The sequence below is a fragment of the Acartia tonsa genome, chromosome 13, assembly GCF_053477335.1.
Source record: "Acartia tonsa isolate MP-2025a chromosome 13, ASM5347733v1, whole genome shotgun sequence".
Lineage (NCBI taxonomy): Eukaryota > Metazoa > Arthropoda > Copepoda > Calanoida > Acartiidae > Acartia > Acartia tonsa.
The window spans coordinates 3,160,910-3,176,901 of record NC_137272.1 but is presented as its reverse complement, the minus strand read 5'-3'; the positions used below and the strand labels follow the sequence as shown (position 1 = coordinate 3,176,901).

Sequence of the window (15,992 nt, the reverse complement as noted above, 5' to 3'; positions counted from 1 at the left end):
GATAAATATGTCTATTGGTTAATGGAATATCCATAAAAAAGATATTTTCTCAACCTCATATGACATACTTACATATAGTAATCTATTCAGACAGACATACAGTTGTGTGGGGCAAAAACTTGATAAATGTCAAAACTTTCTAAAATGGATTGATATATTAGTGCTTAAAGCCCCCAACTATGTTGAATAGAATTACACCTGTTTTAGATTGAAATTATTGGTAAAACATGTTTGCACACTAATTAATAAAAAATATGATATACTTTTATTAATTATGTTTAAGTCTGACAAATCTACTTTTACTAATAATGTCATCAACCTTACAATCTAATTTTACTAATAATGTCCTCAGCCTGACAAATCTACTTTTTCTAATATTGTCCTCCGCCTGACAAATCTACTTTTTCTAATAATGTCATCAGCCTGACAAATCTACTTTTACTAATAATGTCCTCAGCCTGACAAATCTACTTTTACTAATAATGTCTTAAGCCTGACAAATCTACTTTTTCTAATAATGTCCTCAGCCTGACAAATCTAATTTTACTAACGATGTCATTAGCCTTATAAATCTACTTTTTGAAATTAATAGTAACTTGATAAATCTATTTTTACTAATAAAGTTATAAGCCATACAAAGAATTATTAGATAATATTTTATTTAATACTGTCAAAATTACTTTTGATTACTAAGAATTCAGAGTAAAAAAAACATATTTCCCTACCTTAAGATTATTTAACAATTATTGCTGTGAAATTGTTGCTTTGATTTATAGGTATTACATTAAAGTGTAAAATTTGCATTGTAAACAAATTAGATCAAGGTAAGAACTGGAGTTCATTGTTAAAAATTTTACAAAATTTGAAACTTGAGCCACATGAGAAAGTTTGCTTTTCTGCATATGTTTATTTTGCAGCAAAGTTGCTCTTTAACTAAGGCATGTTCATCCCTTCATCAATTAGAAGCTTAGTCACTTATGTTTGCCCATATGAAATAATATTCAAAACTTCTCATGTAAATTCTCATCAGTTTTGACAAATGAAAACAAATAATCCAAAATCTAAATATCTCTTACCTAAATGAGCTATCTAATGAAATTAAGATATTTTTCAACAATACCATGCAAAACCTGTTTGTAGATTAAGAGATATAAGTTTTCCGGAATTGTAATGTAGGCAGTAGATTTGAAATCTGCATCAAATTTTAAGGATTTTTTATAAAATTCGTTTTTTGTAAAATTCTTTATCTAAAAGCAAAAATACATTTTAAGTTAATTAATTTTGACCAATAGGATAGGTGGATTTTAAACTACCTGCGCTCTAATTGGTTGAATGATGTACGACATCCAATCAGAGCGCAGATTTTTTAAATCCACCAATCACAGATGCCAAAATTAATTAACTTAATTTGTATTTCCGCTTTTAGATAAAGAATTATACAAAAAACGAATTTTATAAAAAATCCTTAAAATTTGATGCAGATTTCAAATCTACTCTCTACATTACAATTCCGGAAAACTTATATCTCTTATTGTAGATATTGATAGCTCTGCTTTTGGTTGCCAAATTTGTTTTTGTTATTGTACAGTTAAGAAGGGTTGCAGCAAAGGTTTTAAAATTATCATTTTTCAAAGAGTTTTAATTGCAGTTACTTTAAAAAAGACACATGTGTTTTGGATGTCTAGGGAGCTGTACACTCCATATTGTTTAAATTAAAAATTTGAATAAAAAATCCCTATCAAAAAAATTTTTGGTGCAATTCGCGCGGATTTTTACTACTAAATATTTAATAGTATTTCATTATTGGGTAGGTAATATTATTGAATTACCCCCCCCCCCCCAAAAAAAAATAGTTTTTTTTTGGTGGGGGTAATTACCCATGTGGTAAAAATTTTTGGGGGTTAAAAAAATTTGTGGCGCACTTCATGTGCCATTTTTCCCCAGAAAACAAATTACCCCCCCCCCCCCAAATAAAAAAGCTTGGACGCCCCTGCTACAGCCAAAAATTTATTAATTTGTCCCCATTTTAAGGAGATACTTTTACCAGCTTCGCATCCCCTTGCAAAAATCCTCTCCATCGTAGTTGTACCAGAGTCTCCCAAAATATAACACTGCACCTCTGCTCTACAACTGAATTTGTTAGTTTGTCTGTCCATGATTTCTAGAAACATCGCTGGAAGTTATCATCCTGTTAGGAAATTTAGAATATTTGAGCCACCCTAATTTTACATAGGAAACAAACGTTTATAATCTTTCGCACAAGCTAACTCTTTCCATGTTAGACTAGTTATTATACACAGCTTTCTGCGGATATTAAAATGAAAAATTATGAATTATAAACATTGTAATATTCGTGAATTTTCAATATGACGAGAAGAACTCTAATCTAGCGGATATCAATCGTTTTCGAATTATTTCCATGTCAAAAGTTGAAAATATTTTTAAAAAATTTATCAGACACATGGTTAGGTTATAGGTTACACAAATTATCCCTCCCACTAACCATCAATGGACCAAAATTTTATAGAAATAGGTCACCTAAAGAATAGACTTGAAATATTTTGTCAAAAGCAATCTCCACTGTTGGACTTGTATTTGGAATATTTTATTGTTTTTTTTTTTATCGACAACCACTACCTCATTTTCAATTCTATATTTTTAAAAATATTTTTTTTTAGGGGGAGGGGGTAATTTTTCTACGGACGATTTATCTTGGGAGGGTGGTGGTAACCTCCCCCAAAATAGTTATACACTTTCCTAGGACCTATGAGAATCTATCGTGTAAAGGAGAACCATATCAGTTTAGCGGTTAGCGAGATCCTTTGGTACAAACAGACAGACAGACAAGCAGATAGACATTCTGTTACTTTATTATAAGGATTGAATAATCGTTTTAGAAACAAAAATGACGCATTTGATATGAAATAATAAATTTTCCATGGTACTATATTATCTTATCTCTGGTTTTCTGGGGAAAATAAAACTTATTAGTTGCTAAAAAATATTAGACAGAGACGTCCTAAAGTAATTTCTCAACCCCCTCCCACTCCCACTCCCTAGCCCGACCCAAGCCTTTTCTCTAAAAAAAAAGAAAGGTGGTTATAATCCCAGCCCTTCCCTTCTTTAACTTTAACTTTATCAATACCCTCTACCAAAGAAAATGGTTCTTTCCCTCACAGAACCAAGCGATCATTAAAATCCCTAACCGCTTATCTTTAAAACAAATTGCAATAAATGGGAGGGTAGTTGTTTTCTAAATGCCCCCCCCCCCTCTGGAGGCCCTTAAACTGTAAAGCCTATACCGCGGTGACTTAACTTAAAAACAATCCCCAAAAAATAACACACCCACCTCTCTTATTTTTACGCCCCTAGAGGCCTCTACAAAAAGTAGAATGCAATTTTTTGTAGAGGGATAATTTTATTTTTTTGTGGGGGGGTTGACCAGCTTCACCCCATTTCTAAATTTTAGAATAAAAAATATATATATTTTTTTGAGGGGCGGTGAATTTTTTTTTTCTAGGGGCGATTTCTATTGGGAGGTTGATGGTACCCTCCACCAAAATAATCATAAACCTTCCCTGTAGAGGTGAACCATACCGGTTTAACGGTTAACTAGATTCTTAAGTACAGACAGTGGGACACTTTATTAAAAGGATTTATTTTAAAATTAGGAGTGATGTGTGGATTTCTGTGCTCATCAAGATACTTTGAAGGATACCTCCAAGAAATTTAATGCAAAATTACCTGTATTTTGTCAAGATACATCTCAGCCCATCCCCTTTTTTCATCTTATAAAGGGGAGGTGAACAATCATGACTTTTCCTTGTCCTCAACCCCCTCTAGACCCTTATTTCTCTGACAAAACTCTGTACATGCGCGTCTCAACATTTTTCAGTTTTGCTCATTTTTTGGTATCATAACTATTACAGGTAAAATTCACTTTAATAAAAAGAAAAAACTCAATTATTTGAATTAATTTACAGAAGACATAACTTTTTATATCACACATTTCATAAAATCTTTGTATATACTATGAATATTGAAACTTATCTCTTCTACCGAAACATAGAGTTTATTCTATGAGATATTGACCGGATTTTTCTGGCATCGTCCAGTCAAATGTGGTTGCAGACAGGACACAGGGATAGGGAAAAGGAAGCAATTTTTTTTCTCATTCTGTGAAATTTGTTTTTTATTTGATCATAAATGACATGTAAGTAATGGTTCCATTGGAATTCAGTCCACACGGGATTCAACCCACGGAATTCAGCCCAGCGGGATTCAACCCAACGGTATTCAGCCCACACGGGATTCAACCCACGGGATTCAGCCCACACAGAATTCAGCCCACACGGGACTCAACCCACGGAATTCAGTCCATATGGGACTCAACCCACGGAATTCAGTCCATACGGGACTCAACCCACGGAATTCAGTCCATACGGGACTCAACCCATTATATATGTAAAATTACCAGTTTTTAAAAATATTTTTTTTTTAAATTTGAGAACTAAATTTTTAGAAAATAAAAAAAAGTTTTGAAAAAAGTTTATGTAATTTTTTTTTATTGTAGAAATTATTTTATAAAATATGCTTTATAACAAAATTTTCAAAAAAATTGTTTCTCAAATTTGAAAAAAAAAATTTTGTTTTTAAAACTGAGAATTCAGTCCATACGGTATTCAACCCAATATATATAAAACTCAGTTTTAAAAACAAATAATTTTTTTTCAAATTTGAGAAACCAATTTTTTGAAAATAATTCTTTTTTCTCAATTTTTTTTATAAAGCATATTTTATAAAATAATTTCTACAATAAAAAAATTTACATAAACATTTTTCAAAACTTAAAAAAAAATTTTCTAAAAATTTAGTTCTCAAATTAAAAAAAATTTTTTTTTTTCAAACTGGTAATTTTACATATATAATGGGTTGAATCCCATGTGGACTGAATTCCGTGGGTTGAGTCCCGTATGGACTGAATTCTGTGGGTTGAGTCCCGTATGGACTGAATTCCGTGGGTTGAGTCCCGTATGGACTGAATTCCGTGGGTTGAGTCCCGTAGGGACTGAAAACCATGGGTTGAATCCCGTGTGGGCTGAATACCGTTGGGTTGAATCCCGCTGGGCTGAATTCCGTGGGTTGAATCCCGTGAGGGCTGAATTCCAATGGAACCGTAAGTAATGTATGTTTGGTACATCAAGACAATAATAAAATCAATAGAATATACGAATCATGGAAAGAAAACCAAGTAGCGTGTTTCGTCGTACTTTCACAGTAGCTTTTGATAGGTTATTTTAGGTTAGATAAATGATAATGATTGCCCTGCAGGGTTAGAGCCCCCGCAGTCGCTAGAAATATGAGAAAAGGTGCAGAGAAAAATTCGACAAAACCCTCTACTTCGTTTTCTTTCCATGATCAGAATATTATAATTATAATTATAATAAAAGCAGAAAGGTGTTGAGTAAAGTATATTGGAGAGGATTAAAACAGGAAAAAAATAAATTTCTGGAACTGACTCAAGTAACAGAGGATAAGGTAATTGGAGATTATTTAAAATATTTTTGTGATTAAAAACAAATTAGATTTGAAAATTCATAATTACTATCCTTAGTCTCAAGCTATAAAAGAGATAAAAATGAGGTTTCTAAAAAGTGTAATATCATAAATTAACAGTAAGTTTAAGACTAAATTAAAACTATTTTTTTTTGTTAGGGATTTTTTTTTTTTTTTTGGGGGGGGGGGTAAACGGAAAGGAACATATAAACTTATGACGTCACTTAAATCATAATAAACTTATGCTGTCACTAAAATCAACATATAGACTTATGACGTCATTTAAATCAAAATATAGACTTATGACGCCACTGAAATCATCGTATAAACTTATGATGTCACAAAATTTAACTTTTAAAATTATGACGTCAGTGAATAGTCATATGACATAATTGAAATTAACATAAAGATTATTGATGTGAAGAAACAATCATATAGACTAGTGCTATGGAGCTATAAGGAGGTGAAATACAAACAATATAAGACCGGCTACTGTTTCTCAACATGATTGCATCCGTTAGTCGACAGGTAGGTGCAAAGTTCTAATCTTGGCCAGACACAGCGTCATAACTAAAGACATTAAAATGTTTCTTACTACTGCTATGTCAGATGTATGACAAAAATAGGTAGAGTAGGGGGAATGGCTTGGCTTATAAACAGGCGCAACTCATTACCATGAACATTTAGGACTTCTCAGACAAAGGTTGTGCAATCAAAGGGTTGGTATTTTGTTGGATGTTACTTGTTACCTAATATCCTTGTGTGTTAAAGTATAGCATACCATTACAAGTGGATGATGGTCTGGATTCTCTAAATTATTACTTGAAAATCGAAGGAGAATCCTGCCCTTACAAGGTAAGGTATACAGATACAGGGTTTGGATAGGGGGTGCGCATACTGCATGATATTAGCAGACATCATGGAAACTGTCCCAATTTTGTATAACTTTTGCGGAACATGTTCCAGTTACGTCATATTTTTCTTTCCCGAAAAAGGGAAGGGGGGAAGAAAATCTCTTCAAAAGAGATGGGGAAAACCCCCTTTTCTCCTATCTCTTTTTTCTCCCCCCCTTCCCTTTTTTTTCTTTCCCCCTTCCCTTTTTCGGGAAAGAAAAATATGACGTAACTGGAACATGTTCTGCAAAAGTTATACAAAATTGGGACAGTTTCCATGGTGTCATATTAGCACCCCTCCAAAACCAAAATTGTAGTGGGGTTTTATTTTAGACCAAAAAGGGTTTGATGGTAGTGTCAGGGTGTATTTACACCACTCAGAGTGTTTATTGTTAATTGATTAATTGCCGCACGAAAGGGGTTGTGACTTTTTACCTTGTCTTCCCCCTTAGGTGTTTTAGGGGGTTGTATAAAAGAGTTGTATGCTCTTGTTAAGGGGTTTGTAGAGGGGTGTATTGAGGCGTACACTTAGGGAAGGTATCCATCCCCCTTAATTTTGCCAGGAGGGTGAATCCACTCTCCTATAACCCCTTGCACGCCTTGGATGCAATTTTATTGTTAACAGGGTATAAACAACTACAAAGTGTCCAATCCCTACATAATCAATATATTCAAAAGTCAAACAAGCCATGCCAAGTTAGGACTTCCAGACAAAGGTTCAGCAATCAAATATTAGGTTGTCTGTTTACAAAATACCACAAGGATTTGGTCAGAAAATGAGACATTGCTACCCTTAGCTTTCCTTGGTTGTTATGAACAGCAGACTATCTGCTAGAGGTAATATTGTTACACTTTTTGATAACCCCTTTGAAAAATTGAGAAGGTTGACAGGGGGATGTATACAGACAACAAGAAGATTGTTTGGTATCGTCAAAAGAGTGTGAGGGTGTAAGATATTAGTTTATATTGGTTTAAACTAGAATTTCCAATATGCTATTGGCATAAATATTTTTAAGGGGGGTTTGGAATCTATGTGTATAAGGCTATTGTCTAATTGGAGATGGGGGAAACCAAAATACTCAAAATCAAACAAGTGACCTCAAAATTTTTAATGGGTGGGACTTTTTGAACTTGGTATCCCCCTAACTTTGACAGAGGAGTTGATACACCCACCTTCTTTATGCTTCTGCTAGAAATTAACACAAAATATTTTACTTTTCTTTATTTTGGACAAACATTGAACAATCTATTCTTTATACAGTGTGTTTTTTATGAGAACTTTTTTGAAAGCAATTGTACCCCAATTATAGTTATTAGAATTTAATGATTAATGTCTTATTCTTTTTGTTTTTTATAACCATTAATAGAAAAGCAAAAAAAATTTTCAGTTTTCATTTAAAAAGTACAGCAAATTCAAAACTTAGGTGCCAACATCTAAAATGGTTTCAGCGCATTTTTCTTATACTCAAATCTTCTACCCTTTGCAAGAATGGAGGGAGTTCTTTGGGGGGCCATTACTCCCTCCCTGGTTGAGATATGGCCTTCAAAGTGATCGCGAATGTAATTTTTCAAAATGCATTTTCGTTTACCTTTTCGTATTTTTAAAGTAATTTTCAAAGTATAATGCCTTAAAAGTTCAACTAAGTTAGAAAAAAATCAGTTTAAAATGCAAAGAGTATTTCCACATGAAAATAATGTTAAAATCTGTGCAAGAATTAAATTATGAAATAATAAGCTATTTCTTCGCTCACAGATAAAAACAAAAAAAACAATACTTAGGAAATATTTTTATAATACATCTCTAATAATATTTGTCTTCGAACTTTCTTTAAAATGTAATGAAAAAGTTTGGTTTATTTTATAAAATTATTGACCGAATTTCGGTATGCTTGAGCTGGTATAAAGACAATAGAAAAAGTGTTTAAATCTATAGAAAGAATGATATTTAAGAATTAAATTGTTTAAAAAGTAAAAATGTATTATATTTGCTATATACTTCAGCAAAAAATTCAATCATTTTATTAAAGTTTTTCCATAAAAACAAACATTATTTTTTTGTTCCAATGAAAAGTTATTGTAATTTGTCACACACACACACACACACACACACACACGCACACACACACACACACACGCACACACACACATACCTTACCTATCTTGCCACACACACGCACACACACACTATCGTAGTATAACACACACACACACTTAACGCACCACCCACGAACCCACTTGCTACATAAATAACCAGGGAATTAGAGGCATAAGACAATGGCCGATAAATTAATGGATATTTTCAATGAAAATATACACAAAATTACCCATTTTGTAAACAATATTTGGTGGTTTAAACATTTGGACACTCAAAGTAATAAACCAACCAATTAAAATTCTATGAAAGTCCCCAAAGTTAATTAGCCAACTAACAAAATGTCATTAACTTTGGGAACTAATGTAATAAAAAGCCAAATATCCATTTCCTCCCTGCATACAATTACGTACAGAAGGGTTGTACAGAAGGGTAGTTTTAAATGAAAAGATTTAACAATATCCTAATTTATAAAGTTGTAAGCTTTTTTTATCTGTAGAGAAGGGACCGCTGAAACGATATGGTTCACTTTTACAGTGAAGCTTCTTATAGTTTTTGGGAAAGGTTTTAGGCTATTTTATTTTTATTAAAAAAGTCGTTTGTTGGTTTTAAGCTATTTTTCTGCCCTTTTATAGAAAAATATAAATTTATATTTGGTTTCTTTTTATACAACTATATAACTATAACAACTAACCCCCCAGGTAAAAATCTGAATGTGTGAGAAAGAAAAACAGAGAGAGAGGGAGAGGGAGAGAGAGAGAGAGAGAGAGAGAGAGAGAGAGAGAGAGAGAGAGAGAGAGAGAGAGAGAGAGAGAGAGAGAGAGAGAGAGAGAGAGAGAGAGAGAGAGAGAGAGAGAGAGAAGGGTTATACTCAACAAATGCCTATCTTAGAAAACGCTTATAATAAAAACTTTGGTTCATGGAAAGGATACAAATACAACAAAACCTGCAAACTTGTTTCCTTTCCATGACCTAAAACTTATAAATTATTTTGTGTTTTAAAGCTTATTTTGAATATCTACTATAAGTAGCCCTCTTTCTGTTTAAGTTAATAAATTATATTTAAGTAATACACACATCCTAAATATAAATTGTTAAAATAATGTAACAGGATGTCTGTATGTTTGTCTGTTCTAAAGGATCTTGCTAACAGCTGAACCAGTATGGTTCTCCTTTACAGGGTAGCTCGTCATAAGTTCTTGAAATGTTTATAACTATTTTGGAGGAGAATACCACCACCCTCCAAAACGATTTATACATTATACATTAAAAATTTTAATTTTTAAAATTTAAATTTTTTATGGAAGTTTGAAGCTTTTTTAGCAAGTAGTAATTATTGAGATAGGATGAGGATGCTATGTTACAATCGACAACTATAAATCAGCTGACCTTATATCCATATTTGGTAATATCTTTTTGATTATCCGTAAAAATCATTTAATCTCCCCGTAAAAAGAAATTATAAACCTTTTTGGTTAGTTTGATATGTATGTAACAAAAGAATTTATTCTACTCTAAATTTGCAAGTAAACCTTAACAAAAAGATTGTTATTTGTCGATTTTGATAGGTTTTAAGATATGTATAATAAAACACAAAATACATCAATGTTTTCAAGGGAATAAATTCGTTTTTTTAAAGTTTGATTTATTTTAAAATGGGAAGTAATTAAGACTTAATTCTCAAAATAGTACTCTTAAAAAACATTAATCAGTGACATATATCAACTTTTTCCCAGCTTCGTGAACACTTCAAACTTTAAAATTTTCTAGTACATGTCACCAATAGTATATGTATCAATGTTTAGCTCTATATTTCAACTTTGAAGCGTTTTGCAGCCATTCTTGCAAAGGGTAGGAGATTTGATTATAAGAAAAATGCGCTAAAACCATTTTTAGATGTTGACACCTAAGTTTTGAATTTTTTACCTTACTGTACTTTTTAAATAAAAACTTAAATTTTTTTTTGCTTTTCTCTTAATGGTTATAAAAAACGAAGAGAATAAGCTATTATTCATTAAATTCTGATAACTATAAGTGGGGTAAAATTGCTTTCAAAAAAGTTCTCATAAAAAAACATACTGTGTTATTCATTTTAAAAATAAATGTTTCTAGCTCTAGAAGGGTCCTATATTGTGGGGCTTTTTTAAACGGCCTAACCCAACTTAAAAAGGACTAAAGGTACTTTGTTTTCAAAAAGTTTTTTGACCACTATACATCCTCAAAACAGAATTGGTTAAATGTTAAAAGCTAATTAGGAAACTAAGGTGAAAATCAATTTTGAAAAAAGTAAATAAATCATTTATTGAAAATAATAATAAATACAAATAAATAATAAATATAAAATGATAATGATTACATTACAATGACTAAGATATAATATGTTTAGCTAAATTCCAGTATTTGATCAGAAATAGGAACTTGGATTTGTATGGCAGGTTAAGCATTAAAATAAAAACCAAATATTGCACTTAATTCATTATTTCATTGAAACATTTATTTAATTAAATAAATAAATGCTAAGAAATTGATTGAATGTTATAGTTCATGACTAGAAAAATGACAATGAGGAAACTACAAATAATACAAGAAACTAAGAGTAGAATGTCAGCACAGATGACTGGTTTCCTCTTGTAAGCAGAACTGGAGGTAGACCCTTGGTAATTATCTCCAGCCAGGCCATGTACAGAGCAGCTGGAGTCTGGCCCTTCCTGGGCAGGGGGAGAGTTACCACAACCAATTCGGAGTTCATTGATTTCTCCCTGTAAGTAAAAATAGTTTCAAATATATATAATCATTCATAGAATATGTGATGTTTACATCACTAGTGGCTACTCCCCTTGAGACCTCTAGGGGCAATTTAGGTGGTGATGAATTGAATTTGACCCCCTACCCCTAGTTTTAGCATCCAAAATAAAAGTACGACCCCCCACCTAATTTTTTTTTGAGGGAGGCTTACACCAACCTTAAATAGTTTAAAACTTCCCAGGACCTATGAGAAGATACCCTGTAAAGGAGAAACATATTGGTTACCGAGATCCTTTAGTACAACAAACATCCAAGCCTAGTTCACAAAAGACATAGGTAGACCTCTGGAATTTTAGGTCGACCTCTGGAAATTTTAGGTCGACCTAAAGAAGCTTTAGATTAACCGATTTTATAAAGGAATTTGTTAGTTTTAATTGTTTATGTTGACCTAAAGATTAAATCAGTCGACCTCTAAAAGTTGTTTGTGAACTGGGCACCAGTTACTTTATTATAAGGATTATTCCAGAAAAGGATTGAAATGAATAAGTTTACTGAATATTCTGATATTACTTTTAAGTAAAAGATTAATCTTGAAATATACCTCAAAATTTCTGCAGTTCTTAAATGTCTGTTTGTTCTTTCACTGTTAGCTTTGATGTCAGACTCACTTACTGTGCTCATATCATAACCCTTAAATAAAAATAGTTAAATCATGTTAGAGTGTTATCTAATAATTGTTTAAAACACAGATAAAATGTTGCAGAAATTATTATAAAAAAAACTAATTACCTTTAGAATTTCTTCAAACTGAGCCTTAGTTTCTGGTAGTGCCTTTTTGGTGATATCTGGAATGATATCAACTTCAGAGTAATTTATCCTAAACTTGGCCAACATGTTGCTGAGACCAATTGTGCTCTGATTGAGGTCTTCTGGTCTGTTTGTTAGAGAGAATACTCGTAGCTTACAACTTGCAAATTGTTTGCGAGTCTTTAGAATGTAGGGCAGAAGGAGAGTCAATCCACCATCATCATAGAGCCAGTAAACATCAATTGTTCCGCTTCTTTTTACTCCAGTGAATTGTTGGATCTCATCGACTACAGATTTAGGTAGAGGTTTTCCATTAGCATCGCGGTACACAGCAACTGTTTTCTTTTCTTTCTTAGATTTCTTACTTTCTGTAGTGTTAGGGACTTCTTCAACAAAAGTTTCTTCAGAAGCTACATTGCCAGAGTAGTCACATCCATTTGGTAACTTCAGTATCCCCACAGCCATTTTCTTTTCAAGGCAAAGTGTGAGTGTTTTAAAGTACTCATCAGAACTTATGTTATCATTTCTGTTACTCTGTAATCCCATGAGGACCATATTGGGACAGAGCTTACCAAGACCTGTTAAGTTGATCATATTCTGTACTCCATAACTGAAGCTGTCAGTTTGTTGGACAGTGTAAAAGCTCTTGATGTTGTGGTCTCTAAACCAAGACTCCACTGTTTCCTAGACATATACATCAATTGAAAACAAATATTGAATAATCAAACGGAATTTTTGAAGTATATTACCTTGCAGAATTACAAATTGAATGCTTACTAAAAAGATTTAAAATTAAAATTCTCACCTTGAGAACCTCCTCATCTTGAAGACTGTTTTCAGGAAGAATGTGTCCACACACAAGTAAAGAAATCTTCTTTGTAATGAGATTTGCAAAATCTACCAAAGGCTTTCTGTGTGCTGGGTTTCCACTCATTAAAAGAATCTTAGGTCTGTAAGTTTTAACATGGTCCTTCTTCTCATTTAAACTGTAGGAGTTATTAAGAGCATTCAGGAAGACAAGAGCATCTGCTGAGCTACCCCAATTGGTTTCAGGTTTCAGATATACCATGAATGCATACAGAACAGCAATAGCTGCAACTGTACCAATTGCAAGAATCCAATCAATTAAGAACATTAATGCTACACACACAATTGCTCCCAACAGAGATACCCAAGGATTGTAGAATTTGAAAGATGGTCTCCAGCCAGGTGATTTTGTCATACTGGAGTGGAACACAGAGAGATTCATAAGAGCATAGGCAGCAAGGAAAAAGTTTGATGCAAGTTTACCAATTGCATTAAGATCTCCAATCATAAGACAGCCAAAAGCAATCATAAAAACAAGGATGTAGCCTCTGAAGGGGTCATTATTAGCGCCATGTCCCTTGGCAAAGAACTCTACTTTGGGGTATATCTTATCTCTACCAACAGCTTGGAGAACCCTAGGAGCACCAACAAGACTGGCAATAGCGGATGACAGAGTAGCTCCATAACAACCAACATAAACCAAATAACCGGTAGCTGAGACAAGAGTCATTGTCTTTTGATCAATAGCAGAACCATATCCACAACCTGTTTCATAATCTGGGATTATTGCTGAGATGTTGTCCCTTATCAAGTTAGCTTCAACGGAACAGTCATCAAAACTTGGAAAAGTTACATTTGGGTATTCTGCTGAAGTGCCAAGGTAATCTTGAACATTGCCACTGACTTGCTTTAAGAAAGTAAAGCCAACAAGGATACCATAGCCAATGTAAGTGATGTAGGTAAAGATGATAGCTAAGATGGTACCTTTAGGAATAGCATAGGCAGGATCTTTCAGATCTCCAGACAGGTTGGCTCCTGCAACAATACCTGTTACAGCTGTGAAAAACACACCAAAGACAGACATAAAATTGTTTTCTTTTCCAGTTTGATCATCAACCAGATAGGCAGAATCAGTATTATCCTTAGCAATGTTCATATTCCATCCCACAAAACCTTTGGCATGTCGAGTATCAGAATCTGTGTACAGGGTTTCACCAGGTAAGAACGATCCTACCAACATGTCAATCTGGGCTAATATCAACATTACCAGAAGAAGCTTCTGAACTCTGGTGACCCAGTCCATTCCAACAATAGCAAGGACAAGGATTAAAACCAAAACAATAGATCCAATCCACCGAATGTCATTCAACCTGTCATCTGGAGTTCCAACAAAGCCTCCAAAATCTGACACATCATAGATCAGATCAAAGACATTGTCAACAAAGCCAAGTGTGTAGGTGGCAACTGAGATTGAGTTGGCTACTGTGAACATGATGCCAATGGCTCCACCAAATTCAGGACCAAGGGCTCTGGAGATCATGTAGTAGACTCCACCACTAGCAATCTGACCATTGGTTGCAACAGCTGACATAGACAGACCTGTGATCATGGTTACAGCATTGCAGAGGGTAATAACCAGCAAACCCTAGAATAAAATTATGCAATTTTTATTATAGGTTTAAAATGTAAAGATATCATTGTTGTCTAAAACTGTCTTTTTACCCAGGAAATATCCTAGCTTACTTTAAAAGTATGGTATACCTGAACTAAACCAGCTTGTCCAATGACCCAAGACAATCGGAGGAACAACATGACACCCCAGATGTTGAGGAGACATCTCATGAAGACACCTTCTATCCAGCCAAACTTTACAACTTTACCTAAAAAAATGAATTTGTTTTTGAAAGATATGCATTCTATTGGCCTTGTTATAATTTTATCACTTTTCAGGCACACAAATTAAAGTTTTTCAGTAAGCAAACTAATCCTAAGAACTCTCTATACCTTTTAGCTTTTCAGGTTCTTGAGTAGGGGCCATTTCTTCATCTATTTTTTCCATTTTTTCACCTAACATAATCTCCTCCATTGTAGGCCTCTAAAATATGATAATGCTTAAACAAATTTTTTTCTTATAAAAGCAAATTTATCAATCATGTTTCATATAAACAAATACCTTAGATAAAATACTATTTGTAAGACATAAAGGTAGAAGGTTATCTATTATTATCATTCACAGCTGCAAACCCTTTGATTCAACTACCTTTGATTAAATGTCTTAAATTTATAATATAGCATAATATAAATATCGGATCATGGAAAGAAAACGAAGTTTCCGGTTTCGTCGTTTTTTCACAGTAGCCTTTCTTATATTTCTAGCCCTGCGGGGCATATTTTCTAACCCTGCGGGGCAATCATTAACATTTACTTAACCTAACCTAACTTAAAATAACCATTCAAAAGCTACTGTGAAAATACGATGAAACCGGCAACTTCATTTTTTTCCATGATGCTAAATATCTTCAAAAAGGTAACCTCATTCAATAAGCTCTTTTTTGAAGAGATGAATATAAATGAATTACCTGATCCACGTACATCTTGCTGAGCTTCCTATAGTTGTCCTCTGATGGTATGTTCTGTACTGTCATCCTAAAGATTTTTAGTTTTAAATTTGTATATTTACAATGTTTAAAACAACAAATAAGTTATAATTGAAAGTTTATATCTAATTTCATAAGTTTAAGGAATTTTAAGTTGTAGTTTAATATATTTAATTTCTCTATAAGGCTAAAATATAAATGTCTTAAAATAGCCATAATGATGATCAAGAGAAACAGGAAGACAATCATCCTTCTACTTTTACATTATCAAATATACTTGTCCCTAAACTGTTAATAGTTATTTCTGGCATCATATTATAGACATCTTTCCGCAGATTTAAAATGTACAATTATAAAAGCAGTTTTTTAGCCCTGAGATGCTGAAGTCACAGGCTAAAAAAACCTGGTTTTAATCTTATGATTGTTCATTTTAATATTTGTAGAAAACTGCATATAATATGATACTAGACATATTTTTTTCCGTAAAAGTGAGAA

The 15,992-nt window shown here is 33.0% G+C and overlaps 1 protein-coding gene across 1 annotated transcript; it reads right to left on the bottom strand.

The window, feature by feature from the left end:
• Positions 1-10,828: 10,828 nt before the first annotated feature.
• Positions 10,829-14,776, bottom strand: LOC145303991 (solute carrier family 12 member 2-like). Its single transcript, XM_080145734.1, has 5 exons — positions 14,662-14,776; positions 12,899-14,545; positions 12,076-12,777; positions 11,888-11,976; positions 10,829-11,300 (listed from the first exon to the last, which is right to left on the bottom strand). The coding sequence occupies exons 1-5, from the start codon at positions 14,740-14,742 to the stop codon at positions 11,132-11,134; spliced, it is 2,688 nt and encodes an 895-aa protein (XP_080001860.1). The 5' UTR covers positions 14,743-14,776; the 3' UTR covers positions 10,829-11,131.
• Between the last annotated feature and the right edge of the window lie 1,216 nt (positions 14,777-15,992).

Coding starts and splice junctions, on each gene's coding strand:
- LOC145303991 (XM_080145734.1), bottom strand. CDS start 14,742: ATGAGATGTCTCCTCAACATCTGGGGTGTCATGTTGTTCCTCCGATTG. Junction 14,546..14,661: donor GACAAGCTGGTTTAGTTCAG/GTATACCATACT, acceptor ATTTTATTCTAG/GGTTTGCTGGTTATTACCCT. Junction 11,301..11,887: donor AGAACTGCAGAAATTTTGAG/GTATATTTCAAG, acceptor TTTTACTTACAG/GGAGAAATCAATGAACTCCG.